Consider the following 17135-nt stretch of genomic DNA (forward strand, 5'->3'; position numbering starts at 1 on the left):
GCCAAATACAGGCAGTTGGGACTACGTTAATTTATGAAACTTAGTTGGCATGGATGAGTTGGATCAATGGGTCTGTTTCAATGCTGCATGACTGTATGACCACGATATCTTCACCTTTCGCCAAGTTGCCTCAGATCTTCCAAGGAGCATGGATAAATTCCAGGGACAAACAACATCTCTTGCTACTGACCTGCTCACTGGAACCTCAGACAGAGGCATAGAAGATAACCAAACTGTGCCAATGGGAAATAATTTAATGGACTATCAACAGTTTTCTGATGCCTGATTCTGCTTGGATGGCATTCTCCAACACCCTCCAGACGTGTCTTAGTCTCTGCATGCGGAGTGGCATGGCCCTTGAGGACCTTGATGCCTTGGAAAATTGGGGAGGATCCACAGGAGGTGGTAAGAATACCTGTGCAGCATTTGCATGTGGACACTCCCAGGAACCAAGAGAGAATGTGGGTGGATCAGCAGCATGGCAAAGGCAGGTGTCTGCAGAATGAATGTCATTCCCCAATTGATGTTCAGTGTCAGAGATTGCAGGCAGTCAGCAAGGGTGAGGATGTCTCAGAGAGGCTATTAAATTAAAACATGTTGAAGTGTTGGCTCAACATTTGAAATTTGAGGAGGGAAAGCCTACCCTGGTTAGGTTTAGATCATTGGAATTCAGTTACAAATGAAGCAAGTCAACTTTGAAACAGAAATGAAGTCAATGAAGATAATAAAGAAAGATGAAAGGAATGAGAAGAGAGAAAAGAATAAAAGTAAAAATGAATAGTTAGGACAGAATAGGAAACAGGAACTGAGGATATCAATCTGGCGAATCCAACCAAATCACAGACAGTGAGGCTTAACAGAATTGGTCAGTATAGGAACCAAGGCAGAGTTAAGAGAAATGAGCAAGCTGAATAAAGCATGTTATGAGTAGATTTTGGAAGGATTAATGGGAAACCGAGCCAACAAGAGGGTGACAACCTGATGAAATGTTACAAAACATTAATGTCTACAAAGGAATCAGAACTGGGAAGATCTGAGAATAAATTTGACAATGGTCCTGAAATAACTGCACAGAGGCTGGTGACCCATCATCAAGTCACCCTTCATTTGTGGATGCACTGCACATAACCTGTGACCAGCCAGCTCGAAGCCAACCCCTAGATTGAGGAGATCTTCTGAATCTCTTATTTATTTTTGTCTACAAGTTGGAGTGACCAAGTGACAGGCAGAAATCTGAGATTGAGGGATCTCGAGCTGTCAGGGGGAAAGTTGAGGCAGATCCCAAATGCCCCTCATGAACCTGCTGGTGGGAAATGTTTCTCTGAGACTCCCAAAACAGATTCTCAGAAACATAGCAACAGTATGCTCTCACACTCCTTCACTGCAGCACTTGATCCTTTGCAGAATTAACTGTAAGGATGTGGGAATGTTCCAGGCACACAGCAGCTCGCAGGAAGAGATCGCAGTCAGGTTGAAGTCATTAATTTTACAGTCTCCACAGAGTGCTGGTCTCCTCAAGTCTGAGCAGAGGTGCGAGGCTGCTGCCATGCTGTGGATGATCAGGGTTTTGCAGGTTTAATTGTAAAATGGTCCATAGAGCCTTGATGTTTTTAATTATTCATTCAGAGGATGTGGGCGGCTCTGACTGGGCCAGCATTCATTACCCATTTGAAATCACTGCAGAGACGCTGGTATCCTGTCACCAAGTCACATGTGTGCTGTACATGGGCTGTGACCAGCTAGTTCAAAGCGAGTCCCTAGACTGACGAGACTTTCTGAATATCCTGTTTTTCTCAATACATTAAAATGATGCGTAATCTAATTTTAATAGTTTAAGTCCCAGCATCAAAATGCACAAGTAGCAAATTGTATTTGAAGTAGGTAGTTATGTGGGTAATTAGAAGGAAGTAATTGTGTATAGATTTTAAACTCTTTCTTCAGAGACTTGTAAACTTGTTGGTGTTGGTGGGTTTGTAAAAAATGTCAATGTTAGGTGATGGAGATGGAGAGGTCCAGCCCAAAGCCTTATCTTCATTATGAACATCCAATCCCTCTATGACTCTATCCACCATGACCAGGGCCTCCATGCCCTCCGTTACTTCCTCTCCCGACGTCCCCACCAGTACCATTCCATTGACACTCTCATTCGTTTGGCCGAACTGGTCCTCGCCCTCAACAATCTCTCCTTCAAAACCTCCCACTTCCTCCAGACCAAAGGGGTAGCCATGGGCACCCGTATGGGCCCCAGCTATGCCTGTCTCTTTGTCGGCTATGTAGAACAGTCCATCTTCCGTAATTACACCGGCACCATTCCCCACCTCTTCCTCCACTACGTTGAGAACTGTATCGGCACCACCTCGTGCTCCCGCGAGGAGGTTGAGCAGTTCATCAACTTTGCCAACATATTCCACCCTGACCTTAAATTCACCTGGACCATCTCTGACACATCCCTCCCCTTCCTGGACCTCTCCATTTTCATTAATGATGACTGACTTAACACTGACATTTTTACAAACCCACTGACTCCCACAGCTACCTGGATTACACCTCTTCCCACCCTACCTCCTGCAAAAATGCCATCCCGTATTCCCATCCCCCACTTATCTCTCCATTCTGCAGGCTCCCTGCCTCCATTCCTGATGAAGGGCATTTGCCCAAAACGTTGATTTTCCTGCTCCTTGGATGCTGCCTGACCTGCTGTGCTTTTCCAGCACCATTCTAATCTAAACCCTTAGTTTCTGAGGAGCTGAGTGTTTCTACATTTTTGGGATTGAAATTATGCGTCATGTGTCTTAATAATATTGCCTTGGACCCTAGAGGCTGTATGTCCCAGGTTCTCAGCTCCTTGAATGCCGTAAGTATCTTCTCTGGGTGTGAGTATATTGTCTCTGGAATGTATCACATCTGGGCACTGCAAGCATTACCCCTGGATGAGACTGATAAAATGTCCAGATGCTGAGCATGTATATCTCCATCAGAAGGGTCAAATGTTGAGTGAGAGGGAAGAAAGGTGCAACAGGAAGTGCAATGGCAGAGCAGGTCTGAGATCGGGAGGAGGGACAGCTGAGTCTCAACATAGTGATATCAAAATCACTGCAAAGAGGAAGCAGTCGCAGAGCTCTTCAAAGGATAATTTACAAGATGCATATCAGAAAGGGGATGGGGCAGGGGGGTGACCAGAGAACTAATCAGAATGAGGAAAATTGAGTGTTAATATTAGAAGGACGTATCTTCTATTGATTTATTTTTGATTGTGGTCAAAATATGAAAAGAACTTTGTTAAACCTAAGGCTGTGAAAAGAACTATTGCACTTTGAAAACACATTATGGAACTCATTGGAAGTTGGGTTTACACAGCTGCATTGCACATAGTGGGGAGACGAGATGACATGACACAGTACAAGGGGAAGTGTGCAGGATGAGATCAGGAGGCGACAGATTGATTTGGGTAATTGTGACCAGTTGTGGATACCAAAAGTTCTTTGCCTAACAACAACGACCTGATTGTCTCCTGGGTAGCTGAACTCCTGAACAGCTCGTGGTGTGAACCCCACAGGAGGGAGAAACCAACAGACTTATGAAAGACCAGTTTCTGTTTGGTAACAGCACGGGAAGCCTAAAGAAAGCCTGCTATTCCCCCCCCCCCCCCCCCCCCACCAGTTCCTGCAAGCTGTCATCTTTAACCACTAATCCAGAGACTTTACTAATTGCCCTGTACCTCCTGTAAAGTGAAAGAATTTGGAGAAAGGAGACCCAAAGAAAAAAGGGTCTTCAGAGGCAAAAGTATTAGGGATAGCACCTCTATCACAGTAACATTAAAACATTCAATGACCACCAAAACTGCTCAATTGTTCCTGATCGGACTGAACAAAAAACAGAGCTTGGGCATCATGGTTATAACTGTTAAGGTTTGATAGTGGGTTCAGTGGGAAGTAACAAAAATGCTCCATGGGTTAAGTGATCCAAATTAACACCTTTACCAGCGGTAATATATACATAAAGCAGTGATAAATTTATTAAGCAGGCCAGTTCCCAACAGCAAACACCAATCTTTTGTTCTCTCCTCTCTTCTTTAAAAATAGGCAGTTGTTCAAAGTTCAAAGCTTAATTCTCAATTGCAGTTCAAAGATCCAATCCAAAAAAAGAGAACTTTTTAAAAATCATGATGCTCTCAACATGTCTCCAGCTCCAAAGGATGGAATGTCATTTCAATAACGTGTTTCATGACAAGATAAATAATACTTAAATGACAATTGAGACACAATCCATAAGCATTCAACTCTTCCTCTCAACAGATTATTTAATCTTTATACAACTTTCTTGGTTGCATTCATAAACTTTCTATAGTTTGTTTTTTGAGATAATGCATCAGCGAATACATGAGACATTAAGACCATGAGGCCGAGGAGCAGAAATTAGGCCATTCAGCTCATGGAGTCTGCTCTGCCATTCAACGATGACTGATAGGTTTTTCAAACTTTCCTGCTTTCTCACCATAACCTTTGACCCCCTTGGCAATCAAGAACCTAGCGATCTCTGTTTTACATTTCCCGTCCCTGAAACAACAAAAGTGGTATGATCAGCAGATTGCGAGGCAGTGTAGGAGAAACCGAACACAGTCCTAATAAAGGAATCAATGTTGGCCACCCCTGATTTTTCCAGACCTCTTAAAATAGCAGTTGATTTGAGGATGAATGCTGTCTTGTTACAGGATGATGATTTAGGAATGGCGAAGTGAGTGGGGCACCTCTCCAGAGAAGAAGATCATTATCAGCAGAAGGACTATACCATAGAAACATTGAGATTATTATAGGATCTTCAACACTTTGAAGTCTACGCTCAACATGGTGACAGAGAAACATTAATCTACACAGACCACAGTCCACTGGCTTTCATTGAAACATTTAAAACTTCAAATGAGAGCCTATACAAATGGAGCCTGTTACTTTAACTATTTGATGTAGGCCATTCACATTTTGGGAAAGATAATATGATTATAGATGATTGATTTGAGTGTAAACTGGTAGAATAACAAAAGTTTTAGAAATGCTGATTGTATGAGGATTATATTCAGGAGAGGAAGGATGAATGAATTTAAGTCTTGTGTTTCATTGTTTGTGCATCACAGATATTGTGAATAGACAGAAGGTAGGTTAGTAGACAGGGTGGAAGGGAGTAGAGATAAAGTTGGCACTTTCAAGTTGGCTGTAACAAATAGAATACCAAAAGGATCAGAGCTGTGATTCCAGATGTTCATCGTTCAGTGTTTGAGACAGAGTGTAGCTACATTTGCTGACACAAAGGTAGGAAAATCTCTCTTGCTTGAAGTGACGGTTGCTGTTCCTGAGGTTGAGGGTCTCTCTTTCTGTGGCTGAGGCCTGTCTTACTGGGTATGATTCTCTCAGGGGTCATGGTCTCTCTCTCCCTTTCTCTCTCTCTCCCACTGGGGATGCAGTTTTCTCTATCAGGAGTGAGGGTCTACCTGTTGAGGATGAGAGTTGCTCCCTCTCTGATGGTGAGGGTGTCTCTCTCTCTCTCTCCCCCCCCCCCCCCCCCCCCCCCCCCCCGTGTGTGTGTGTGTGTCTCCCCATCTCTGAGTCTGTGTGTGTGTGTCTGTGTGTGTGTCTGTGTGTGTCTCCCCATCTCTGTGAGTCTGTGTGTGTGTGTGTGTGTGTGTGTATCTCCCCATCTCTGTGAGTCTGTGTGTGTGTGTGTGTGTCTTTGCATCTTTGTGAGTCTGTGTGTGTGAGTCTGTCTGTGTGTGTGTCTGTGTGTCTCCCCATCTCTGTGAGTCTGTGTGTGTGTGTGTCTGTGTGTGTCTCCCCATCTCTGTGAGTCTGTGTGTGTGTGTCTGCGTGTGTGTGTCTCCCCATCTCTGTGAGTCTGTGTGTGTGTGTGTGTCTCCCCATCTCTGTGAGTCTGTGTGTGTGTGTGTGTGTGTGCATCTCTGTGAGTCTGTGTGTGTGTGTCTGTGTGTCTCCCCATCTCTGTGAGTCTGTGTGTGTGTGTGTGTGTGTGTGTGTGTGTGTATCTCCCCATCTCTGTGAGTCTGTGTGTGTGTGTGTGTGTGTGTCTTTGCATCTTTGTGAGTCTGTGTGTGTGGGTCTGCGTGTGTCTGTCTGTGTGTCTCCCCATCTCTGTGAGTCTGTGTGTGTGTGTCTGTGTGTCTCCCCATCTCTGTGAGTCTGTGTGTGTGTGTGTGTGTGTGCATCTCTGTGAGTCTGTCTGTGTGTGTCTGTGTGTCTCCCCATCTCTGTGAGTCTGTGTGTGTGTGTGTGTGTGTGTGTGTGTATCTCCCCATCTCTGTGAGTCTGTGTGTGTGTGTGTGTGTGTCTTTGCATTTTTGTGAGTCTGTGTGTGTGGGTCTGCGTGTGTCTGTCTGTGTGTCTCCCCATCTCTGTGAGTCTGTGTGTGTGTGTCTGCGTGTGTGTGTCTCCCCATCTCTGTGAGTCTGTGTGTGTGTGTGTGTGTGTGTGTGTGTGTCTGTGTGTGTATCTCCCCATCTCTGTGAGTCTGTGTGTGTGTGTCTGTGTGTCTCCCCATCTCTGTGAGTCTGTGTGTGTGTGTGTGTGTCTGTGCATCTCTGTGAGTCTGTGCGTGTGTGTGTGTGTGTGTGTGTCTGTGTGCGTCTCCCCATCTCTGTGAGTCTGTGTGTGTGTGTCTGCGTGTGTGTGTCTCCCCATCTCTGTGAGTCTGTGTGTGTGTGTCTGTGTGTGTCTCCCCATCTCTGTGAGTCTGTGTGTGTGTGTGTGTGTGTGTCTGTGTGTGTATCTCCCCATCTCTGTGAGTCTGTGTGTGTGTGTGTGTGTCTGTGCATCTCTGTGAGTCTGTGTGTGTGTGTCTGTGTGTCTCCCCATCTCTGTGAGTCTGTGTGTATGTGTGTGTGTGTGTGTCTCCCCATCTCTGTGAGTCTGTGTGTGTGTGTGTCTGCCCATCTGTGTGAGTCTGTGTGTGTGTCTGTGTGTGTCTGTGCATCTCTGTGAGTGTGTGTTTGTGTGTCTGTGTGTCTGTGTGTGTCTCCCCATCTCTGTGAGTCTGTGTGTGTGTGTGTGTCTCCCCATCTCTGTGAGTCTGTGTATGTGTGTCTGTGTGTCTATGTGTGTCTCCCCATCTCTGTGAGTCTGTGTGTGTGTGTCTGTGTGTGTGTGTCTGTGTGTGTCTGCCCATCTCTGTGAGTCTGTGTGTGTGAGTCTGTGTGTGTGTGTCTGTGTGTGTCTCCCCATCTCTGTGAGTCTGTGTGTGTGAGTCTGTGTGTCTCCCCATCTCTGTGAGTCTGTGTGTGTGTCTGTGCATCTCTGTGAGTCTGTGTGTGTGTGTCTCCCCATCTCTGTGGGTCTGTGTGTGTGTGTCTGTGTGTGTCTCCCCGTCTCTGTGAGTCTGTGTGTGTGGGTGTGTGTCTGTCTGTGTGTGTCTCCCCATCTCTGTGAGTCTGTGTGTGTCTTTGCATCTCTGTGAGTCTGTGTGTGTGAGTCTGTGTGTCTCCCCATCTCTGTGAGTCTGTGTGTGTGTGTGTGTGTCTTTGCATCTCTGTGAGTCTGTGTGTGTGAGTCTGTGTGTCTCCCCGTCTCTGTGGGTCTGTGGGTGTGTGTCTGTGTGTGTGTCTCCCCGTCTCTGTGAGTCTGTGTGTGTGTGTCTGTGTGTCTCCCCGTCTCTGTGAGTCTGTGTGTGTGTGTGTCTTTGCATCTCTGTGAGTCTGTGTGTGTGTCTGTGTGTCTCCCCATCTCTGTGAGTCTGTGTGTGTGTCTGTGTGTCTCCCCATCTCTGTGAGTCTGTGTGTGTGTCTGTCTGTATGTTTGTGTGTGTCTCTCTCCCCATCTCTGAGTTTGTGTGGGTATGATCCTTACTGCCTGTGGACCTGCGGAGTCTCACTCTGTCTTTAGGGGCCAGTGTCTGTCTCCGGATGGAAACATTTGCTTCAAAGTGAAGAAGCTGTACTTGGATAGAGGTCTCTCTCAGCTGCAGGTCCCACCCTCAGGCAGCGAGGGGGTCTCTCTCTCTCTCTCAGTAGGGAAGGGTCTCTCTCGGTACCGGGGCTGGGGTGGGGTGTGGTGGGTGTGGGGATATATTCCGGGAGTGGCTCGGGAGTCCTCCCCCTGCCCTTGTGCCAGCCAGCTCCCTCCCACTGGCACACAGGCCGAGCTCAGGAGAAGGAGCAGCGGCGAGGGGACACAGAGACACCGGCTCCCGAACCGCTCTGCAGATGTGGTCCGTGGTATTCCTGATCGGGACTCTCCCGGGAGCAGGTAACACGGCGGGGGGGGGATAGGGGACCCGGGGGGGAGAGAGACCGGGATAGGGGACCCGGGGGAGAGAGAGAGAGAGAGAGAGACCGGGATAGGGAACCCGGGGGGAGAGAGAGACCGGGATAGGGAACCCAGGGGGAGAGAGAGAGAGAGAGAGAGACCGGGATAGGGAACCCGGGGGAGAGAGAGAGAGAGAGAGACCGGGATAGGGAACCCAAGGGAGAGAGAGAGAGAGAGAGACCGGGATAGGGAACCCGAGGGAGAGAGAGAGATCGGGATAGGGAACCCGGGGGAGAGAGAGAGACCGGGATAGGGAACCCGGGGGAGAGAGAGAGAGAGACCGGGATAGGGAACCCAAGGGAGAGAGAGAGAGAGAGACCGGGATAGGGAACCTGGGGGAGAGAGAGAGAGAGAGAGAGACCGGGATAGGGAACCCGGGGGAGAGAGAGACCGGGATAGGGAACCCAGGGGGAGAGAGAGAGAGAGAGAGAGACCGGGATAGGGAACCCGGGGGAGAGAGAGAGAGAGAGAGACCGGGATAGGGAACCCAAGGGAGAGAGAGAGAGAGAGAGACCGGGATAGGGAACCCGAGGGAGAGAGAGAGAGAGAGAGAGACCGGGATAGGGAACCCGGGGGAGAGAGAGAGAGAGACCGGGATAGGGAACCCAAGGGAGAGAGAGAGAGAGAGACCGGGATAGGGAACCCAAGGGAGAGAGAGAGAGAGAGAGAGACCGGGATAGGGAACCCAGGGGGAGAGAGAGAGAGAGAGAGAGACCGGGATAGGGAACCCAGGGGGAGAGAGAGAGAGAGAGAGAGACCGGGATAGGGAACCCAAGGGAGAGAGAGAGAGAGAGAGAGAGACCGGGATAGGGAACCCGAGGGAGAGAGAGAGAGAGAGAGACCGGGATAGGGAACCCGGGGGAGAGAGAGAGAGAGAGAGACCGGGATAGGGAACCCAAGGGAGAGAGAGAGAGAGAGAGAGAGACCGGGATAGGGAACCCAGAGAGAGAGAGAGAGAGAGACCGGGATAGGGAACCCGGGGGAGAGAGAGAGAGAGAGAGACCGGGATAGGGAACCCAAGGGAGAGAGAGAGAGAGAGAGAGAGACCGGGATAGGGAACCCAGAGAGAGAGAGAGAGAGAGAGACCGGGATAGGGAACCCGAGGGAGAGAGAGAGATCGGGATAGGGAACCCGGGGGAGAGAGAGAGACCGGGATAGGGAACCCGGGGGAGAGAGAGAGAGAGAGACCGGGATAGGGAACCCGAGGGAGAGAGAGAGAGAGAGAGAGAGACCGGGATAGGGAACCCAGAGAGAGAGAGAGAGACCGGGATAGGGAACCCGAGGGAGAGAGAGAGAGAGAGACCGGGATAGGGAACCCGGGGGGGGGAGAGAGAGAGACCGGGATAGGGAACCCGAGGGAGAGAGAGAGAGAGGCCGGGATAGGGAACCCGGGGAGAGAGAGAGAGATCGGGATAGGGAACCCGGGGGAGAGAGAGAGACCGGGATAGGGAACCCGTGGGAGAGAGAGAGACCGGGATAGGGAACCCGGGGGAAAGAGAGAGAGAGAGAGAGAGACCGGGATAGGGAACCCGGGGGAGAGAGAGAGAGATCGGGATAGGGAACCCGGGGGAGAGAGAGAGACCGGGATAGGGAACCCAGGGAGAGAGAGAGAGAGAGACCGGGATAGGGAACCCAAGGGAGAGAGAGAGAGAGAGAGACCGGGATAGGGAACCCAGAGAGAGAGAGAGAGAGAGAGACCTGGATAGGGAACCCGAGGGAGAGCGAGAGAGAGAGACCGGGATAGGGAACCCAGAGAGAGAGAGAGAGAGCGACCGGGATAGGGAACCCCGGGGGGAGAGAGAGAGACCAGGATAGGGAACCCGAGGGAGAGAGAGAAAGAGACCGGGATAGGGAACCCGAGGGAGAGAGAGAGAGAGACCGGGATAGGGAACCCGAGGGAGAGAGAGAGAGAGAGACCGGGACAGGAACCCAGAGAGAGAGAGAGAGACCGGGATAGGGAACCCGGGGGAGAGAGAGAGAGAGAGAGAGACCGGGATAGGGAACCCGAGGGAGAGAGAGAGAGATCGGGATAGGGAACCCGGGGGAGAGAGAGAGACCGGGATAGGGAACCCGGGGGAGAGAGAGAGAGAGAGAGAGACCGGGATAGGGAACCCAGGGGGAGAGAGAGAGAGAGACCGGGATAGGGAACCCGGGGGAGAGAGAGAGAGAGACCGGGATTGGGATCCCGGGTGAGAGAGAGAGAGAGATCGGGATAGGGAACCCGAGGGAGAGAGAGAGAGATCGGTATAGGGAACCCGGGGGAGAGAGAGAGACCGGGATAGGGAACTCGGGGGAGAGAGAAAGAGAGAGAGACCGGGATAGGGAACCCGAGAGAGAGAGAGAGACCGGGATAGGGAACCCAGGGAGAGAGAGAGAGAGACCGGGATAGGGAACCCGAGAGAGAGAGAGAGAGAGAGAGACCGGGATAGGGAACCCAGGGAGAGAGAGAGAGAGAGACCGGGATAGGGAACCCAGAGAGAGAGAGAGAGAGAGACCGGGATAGGGAACCTGGGGGAGAGAGAGAGAGAGAGAGAGAGAGAGACCGGGATAGGGAACCCGAGGGAGAGAGAGAGATCGGGATAGGGAACCCGGGGGAGAGAGAGAGAGACCGGGATAGGGAACCCAGGGAGAGAGAGAGAGAGACCGGGATAGGGAACCCAGAGAGAGAGAGAGAGAGAGACCGGGATAGGGAACCTGGGGGAGAGAGAGAGAGAGAGAGAGAGAGAGACCGGGATAGGGAACCCGAGGGAGAGAGAGAGATCGGGATAGGGAACCCGGGGGAGAGAGAGAGACCGGGATAGGGAACCCGGGGGAGAGAGAGAGACCGGGATAGGGAACCCGAGGGAGAGAGAGAGAGAGAGAGAGAGAGACCGGGATAGGGAACCCAGAGAGAGAGAGAGAGAGACCGGGATAGGGAACCCGAGGGAGAGAGAGAGAGAGAGACCGGGATAGGGAACCCGGGGGGGAGAGAGAGAGAGAGAGACCGGGATAGGGAACCCGAGGGAGAGAGAGAGAGAGACCGGGATAGGGAACCCGGGGAGAGAGAGAGAGACCGGGATAGGGAACCCGAGGGAGAGAGAGAGAGAGAGAGACCGGGATAGGGAACCCAGAGAGAGAGAGAGAGACCGGGATAGGGAACCCGGGGGAGAGAGAGAGAGAGAGAGACCGGGATAGGGAACCCGAGGGAGAGAGAGAGAGAGAGAGACCGGGATAGGGAACCCGAGGGAGAGAGAGAGAGAGAGAGAGACCGGGATTGGGAACCCAGAGAGAGAGAGAGAGACCGGGATAGGGAACCCGGGGGAGAGAGAGAGAGAGAGAGAGAGAGACCGGGATAGGGAACCCGAGGGAGAGAGAGAGAGATCGGGATAGGGAACCCGGGGGAGAGAGAGAGACCGGGATCGGGAACCCGGGGGAGAGACAGAGAGAGAGAGAGACCGGGATAGGGAACCCGAGAAAGAGAGTGAGTGAGAGAGACCGGGATAGGGAACCCAGGGAGAGAGAGAGCGAGACCGGGATAGGGAACCCGAGAGAGAGAGAGAGAGAGAGAGACCGGGATAGGGAACCCAGGAAAAGAGAGAGAGAGAGGGACCGGGATAGGGAACCCGAGGGAGAGAGAGAGAGAGAGAGAGAGAGAGAGAGACCGGGATAGGGAACCCAGAGAGAGAGGGAGAGACCGGGATAGGGAACCCGGGGGAGAGAGAGAGAGAGACCAGGATAGGGAACCCGAGGGAGAGAGAGAGGGACCGGGATAGGGGACCCGGGGGAGAGAGAGAGACCGGGATAGGGAACCCGAGAGAGAGAGAGAGAGAGAGAGACCGGGATTGGGAACCCGGGGAGAGAGAGAGGGGCGATAGGGGACCCGGGGGAGAGAGAGAGAGAAAGACCGGGATTGGGAACCCGGGGAGAGAGAGAGCGACCAGGATAGGGAACCCGGGGAGAGAGAGAGAGACCGGGATAGGGAACCCGGGGGAGAGAGAGGGAGACTGGGATAGGGAACCCGGGGGAGAGAGAGGGAGACCGGGATAGGGAACCCAGGGGAGAGAGAGAGAGAGACTGGGATAGGGAACCAGGGGGAGAGAGAGGGAGACCGGGTTAGGGAACCCAGGGAGAGAGAGAGAGACCGGGACAGGGAACCCGGGGGAGAGAGAGAGAGAGACCGGGATAGGGAACCTGGGGAGAGAGAGAGAGAGAGCGACCCGGATAGGGAACCCGGGGAGAGAGAGAGAGAGACCGGGATTGGGAACCTGGGGGGATAGAGAGTGAGAGAGAGAGAGACCGGGATAGGGAACCCGGGGGAGAGAGAGAGAGAGACCAGGATAGGGAACCCGGGGGAGAGAGAGAGAGAGACCGGGATAGGGAACCCAGGGAGAGAGAGAGAGACCGGGACAGGGAACCCGGGGGAGAGAGAGAGAGAGACCGGGATAGGGAACCCGGGGGAGAGAGAGAGAGAGAGAGAGAGACCGGGATAGGGAACCCAGGGGAGAGAGAGAGAGAGAGAGACCGGGATAGGGAATCTGGGGAGAGAGAGAGAGAGACTGGGATAGGGAACCCGGGGGAGAGAGAGGGAGACCGGGACAGGGAACCCAGGGGAGAGAGAGAGAGAGACCGGGTTAGGGAACCTGGGGAGAGAGAGAGAGAGAGACCGGGATAGGGAACCTGGGGAGAGAGAGAGAGACCGGGATAGGGAACCCGAGGGAGAGAGAGAGAGCGACCCGGATAGGGAACCCAGGGAGAGAGAGAGAGACCGGGACAGGGAACCCGGGGGAGAGAGAGAGAGAGAGAGAGAGAGACCGGGATTGGGAACCTGGGGAGAGAGAGAGAGATCGAGATAGGGAACCCGGGGAGAGAGAGAGAGAGAGAGAGAGACCAGGATAGGGAGCCCGGGGAGAGAGCGAGAGATCGGGATAGGGAACCCGGGGGGAGAGAGAGAGAGAGAGAGACCGGGATAGGGAACCCGGGGGAGAGAGAGAGAGATCGGGATAGGGAACCCGGGGGAGAGAGAGAGACCGGGATAGGGAACCCGAGGGAGAGAGAGAGAGAGATCGGGATAGGGAACCCAGGGGAGAGAGAGAGAGAGACCGGGATAGGGAACCCAGGGAGAGAGAGAGAGAGACCGGGACAGGGAACCCGGGGGAGAGAGAGAGAGAGAGAGAGAGACCGGGATAGGGAACCCGGGGGAGAGAGAGAGAGAGAGAGAGAGACCGGGATAGGGAACCCGGGGGAGAGAGAGAGAGAGAGACCGGGATAGGGAATCTGGGGAGAGAGGGAGAGAGAGACCGGGATAGGGAACCCAGAGAGAGAGAGATACCGGGATAGGGAACCTGGGAGAGAGAGAGAGAGAGAGAGAGAGACCGGGATAGGGAACCCGGGGGAGAGAGAGAGAGAAAGACTGGGATATGGAACCCGGAGAGAGAGAGAGACCGGGATAGGGAACCCGGTGGGGGAGAGAGATACCAGGACATGGAACCCAGAGAGAGAGAGAGATCGGGATAGGGAACCCAGAGAGAGAGAGAGAGTTTGGGATAGGGAGCCAGGGGAGAGAGAGAGAGTGAGAGAGTGTGGGATAAGGAACCCAGGGAGAGAGACTGTGAAGGATTATGATCTAAAGTGAGAGTGAACAAATGAGAGGAAGAATAGGAGTGTGTGAGACAGAGAGAGAACGACGATGGAGCGAATGAAGAAGAGTGGAGAATGGGGACAGAACGGGGCAGAGACTGGGGAGAGTGTGCGGGGGCTGGGGGAGAATGTGCGGGGATTGGGGAGAGTGTGCGGGGGCTGGGGGAGAGTGTGCGGGGATTGGGGAGAGTGTGCGGGGGCTGGGGGAGAGTGTGCGGGGATTGGGGAGAGTGTGCGGGGGCTGGGGGAGAGTGTGCGGGGGTTGGGGGAGAATGTGCGGGGACTGGGGAGAGTGTATGTGGGGACTGGGGGAGAGTGTGTGGGGACTGGGGGAGAGTGTGTGGGGACTGGGGAGAGTGTGTGGGGACTGGGGGAGAGTGTGTGGGGACTGGGGAGAGTGTGTGGGGACTGGGGGAGAGTGTGTGGGGACTGGGGAGAGTGTGTGGGGACTGGGGAGAGTGTGTGGGGGCTGGGGGAGAGTGTGCGGGGGTTGGGGGAGAATGTGCGGGGACTGGGGAGAGTGTGTGGGGACTGGGGAGAGTGTGTGGGGGCTGGGGAGAGTGTGTGGGGGCTGGGGGAGAGTGTGTGAGGACTGGGGGAGAGTGTGTGGGGGCTGGGGGAGAATGTGCCAGGGCAGAGGCTCACTCTTCTGAGGGAGTGGACACGGAGAAGGGAACTGGGGCATAGATAGAGGGAGGGTGGGCAGTGCTTGGCAGTGAGAGACTAAGGGGAAGGGTGATATAGTAAAAGTTGGGGGAACAAGGGAAAAGAAAAGATTTATTGTCCAAAAGTGTGAGGATGAAACAGAGGAAAGTGAAGAGTAGCCATTCAGCAAAATGCAGAAATGGGGAATCAAACTGTGAGGAGAATTATAGAACCCCGACAGTGCAGAAAGAGGCCATTTGGCCCATCGAGTCTGCACTGACCCTAGCAGTGCTAACCACTGTGCTAACACCTCTTTCAAGGGGTTAGGGGGAGGTGGGTGGAAGGGAAGGGACTGAGAGTCACAGAAACAGACAGATAAAGAGACAAACTGGAATGAAGGGAAGAAGTGAGATTGAAAGTACAATAGTCAAATTTTCAGATGACACAAAAAAAGTATGTCACAATAAAGAAATAAGTAATTTATAGAAAAGTAGATCATGAGCCAATATTTAGCAGACACCGTTTATTGTTTGTTGTGGGCAAGCGCGAGATTAGCCATGAGTGAATAAAAGTTAAAAACTCCCTTTGGGGCGTAGGTCACCCAAAATGCTGTAATGGAGGGAGTTTCAGGACTGTGACTCAATGACACTGAAGGAACAGTGTTAAATTTCCAAGTCAGGATGGTGCATGGCTTGGACGGGAGTTTATCCTGAGGAATTCCTGCAGAAATGTCCTGGGGTTGAGGTAACTGACCTCCAACAACCAAAGTCTTTGTGTGAGGTTTGATTCCACTAGCGGATTTCCCCATGATTCCATTCACTTTGTTTTGCCAGGGGCTCCTTGATGACTCAATGAAATGTCCTGTTAATGTCAAGGGCAGTCAGTCTTACCTCACATTTGGAGTTCAACCTGTTCCTTCCAGCTGAATGCCCCTGGTGGAACCCAGACTGGATGTCACTGAACAGGTTGTTGCGTGATAGTATTACTGATGATACCTCCGTCACTTTACTGATGTTCAAGAGTATACTTATGGGGTGGTAATCGGATGGGTTCGATTCATCCTGCTTTTTAAAAAATGTACCTGGGCAATTTTCCACATTGTCAGGTGAAAGCCAGTGGAAAAGCTTGGCTAGGTATGCAGCTATTTGTTAAGCCGTCAGTTTTGTATATTATTGTCAGACCTCAGGCCTCACAGGTCAACGTTCCCTGTTTCCGTCACCTGGGATGTTGCCTGTCATGCGGATAATTTCTAGCATTCTCCATTTTTAGTTCAATCTTCCAAAGCTGTCTTGTTTCAGAAGTTTCCCCTTTGGATTGAAAACAATTGCAAATGCAACCCCATTAATTATGAAAGGTGTGAAAAAAGATAAAATTATAGCCCTGTTTGCCTAACATCTGTTATTTTAACTGTACTCTGTAATTAAGAACAGAATGACTGAGCGCATAGAAAATTTTGAGCTGAATGGCATAAAGAGTAGGTTTAACAAACCTGATGTCAATTTTGAAGGAGTGGAGATGGTACAGAAGCCTGTTTGTAATAGTTTGTAGATACGTCCAGAGGATATTCGTCAAGATTAAAATTAATACCTTGGACCTGAAGGCAATGCATAGACCTGGCTAGACCTGATTATAGCTAGTAGATAAAGTGGAAGAAAATGATATCCCACAGTAACCTATGTTGGAGCATCAAGTATTCAATATATTAATGACTTTGATAGTCAAATATCAAGTTTGCTGGTGACACAAAGATGAAATAATATTGCCAGGATGTGAAGATGCTGGTGTTGGACTGGGGTGGACAAAGTCAGAAGCCACACAACATCAGGTTATAGTCCAACAGGTTTATTTAAAATCACAAGCTTTCAGTATGCTGCTCCTTTGTCATGTGAAAACTCAGCATCCCCACTTCGGATCCTGGGCACGTAGGGATACAGTGAGTAGGGATTTAGATCCAAACTAGAATACTGGGGCCAATAAATATTGCAGAAGGGGAACATAAAATTATGCTCAGGCAAAATTGGCTGATAGAGAGATTTTCAACTCAGGTGAGACTCAAATGTGAGATCATAGAGTTTGGATGAAGCAAGATGAGCGGTACAGTGGCTCAGTGATTAGCACTGCTGCCTCACAGTGCCAAGGATGTGATTCCAGCCTCAGGTGACTGTCTGTGTCGAGTTTGCACATTGTCCCCATGTCTCCAAAGTTGTGCAGGTGAGGTGAATTGGCTATGCTAACTTGCCCATAGTGTTGAGGGATGTGTAGGCAAGGTGCATTGGTCAGGGGAAAATGTAGACTAATACGGTAGGAGAATGGGTCTGGGTGGGATACCCTTTAGAGCATCAGTGTGGACTTATTGGGCCAAATGGCCTGTGTCCATACGGTAGGGACTCAATGATAAAAGAATTCTTGAAATGCTGACTCACTAAGAACAGATCCTGGGATCCATACACATGGATTGTTCAAATGTAGTCAGTCAGAACAGGAAGATTGTTGTAGCAGTGTTGACAGGAGTTTTGTGTTCGAACTGTGCAGAAGTCCAAATACAGCTGACTCTGTGGGAAATCACTGAGC

General features: G+C 51.4%; 1 protein-coding gene across 1 annotated transcript in view; it reads left to right on the forward strand.

Annotated features, from left to right (window-relative positions):
- Positions 1-8113: 8113 nt before the first annotated feature.
- The window catches only part of LOC140463123 (endothelin-1-like), a 101088-nt gene continuing 92066 nt past the window's right edge, over positions 8114-17135 (forward strand). Inside the window, exon 1 of the mRNA XM_072556855.1 lies at positions 8114-8243. Coding sequence (XP_072412956.1) covers positions 8201-8243 — 43 coding nt within the window. The 5' untranslated portion in view covers positions 8114-8200. The remainder of the gene's footprint in view (positions 8244-17135) is intronic.

The sequence above is a fragment of the Chiloscyllium punctatum genome, chromosome 37 (assembly GCF_047496795.1).
Source record: "Chiloscyllium punctatum isolate Juve2018m chromosome 37, sChiPun1.3, whole genome shotgun sequence".
Taxonomy (NCBI): domain Eukaryota; kingdom Metazoa; phylum Chordata; class Chondrichthyes; order Orectolobiformes; family Hemiscylliidae; genus Chiloscyllium; species Chiloscyllium punctatum.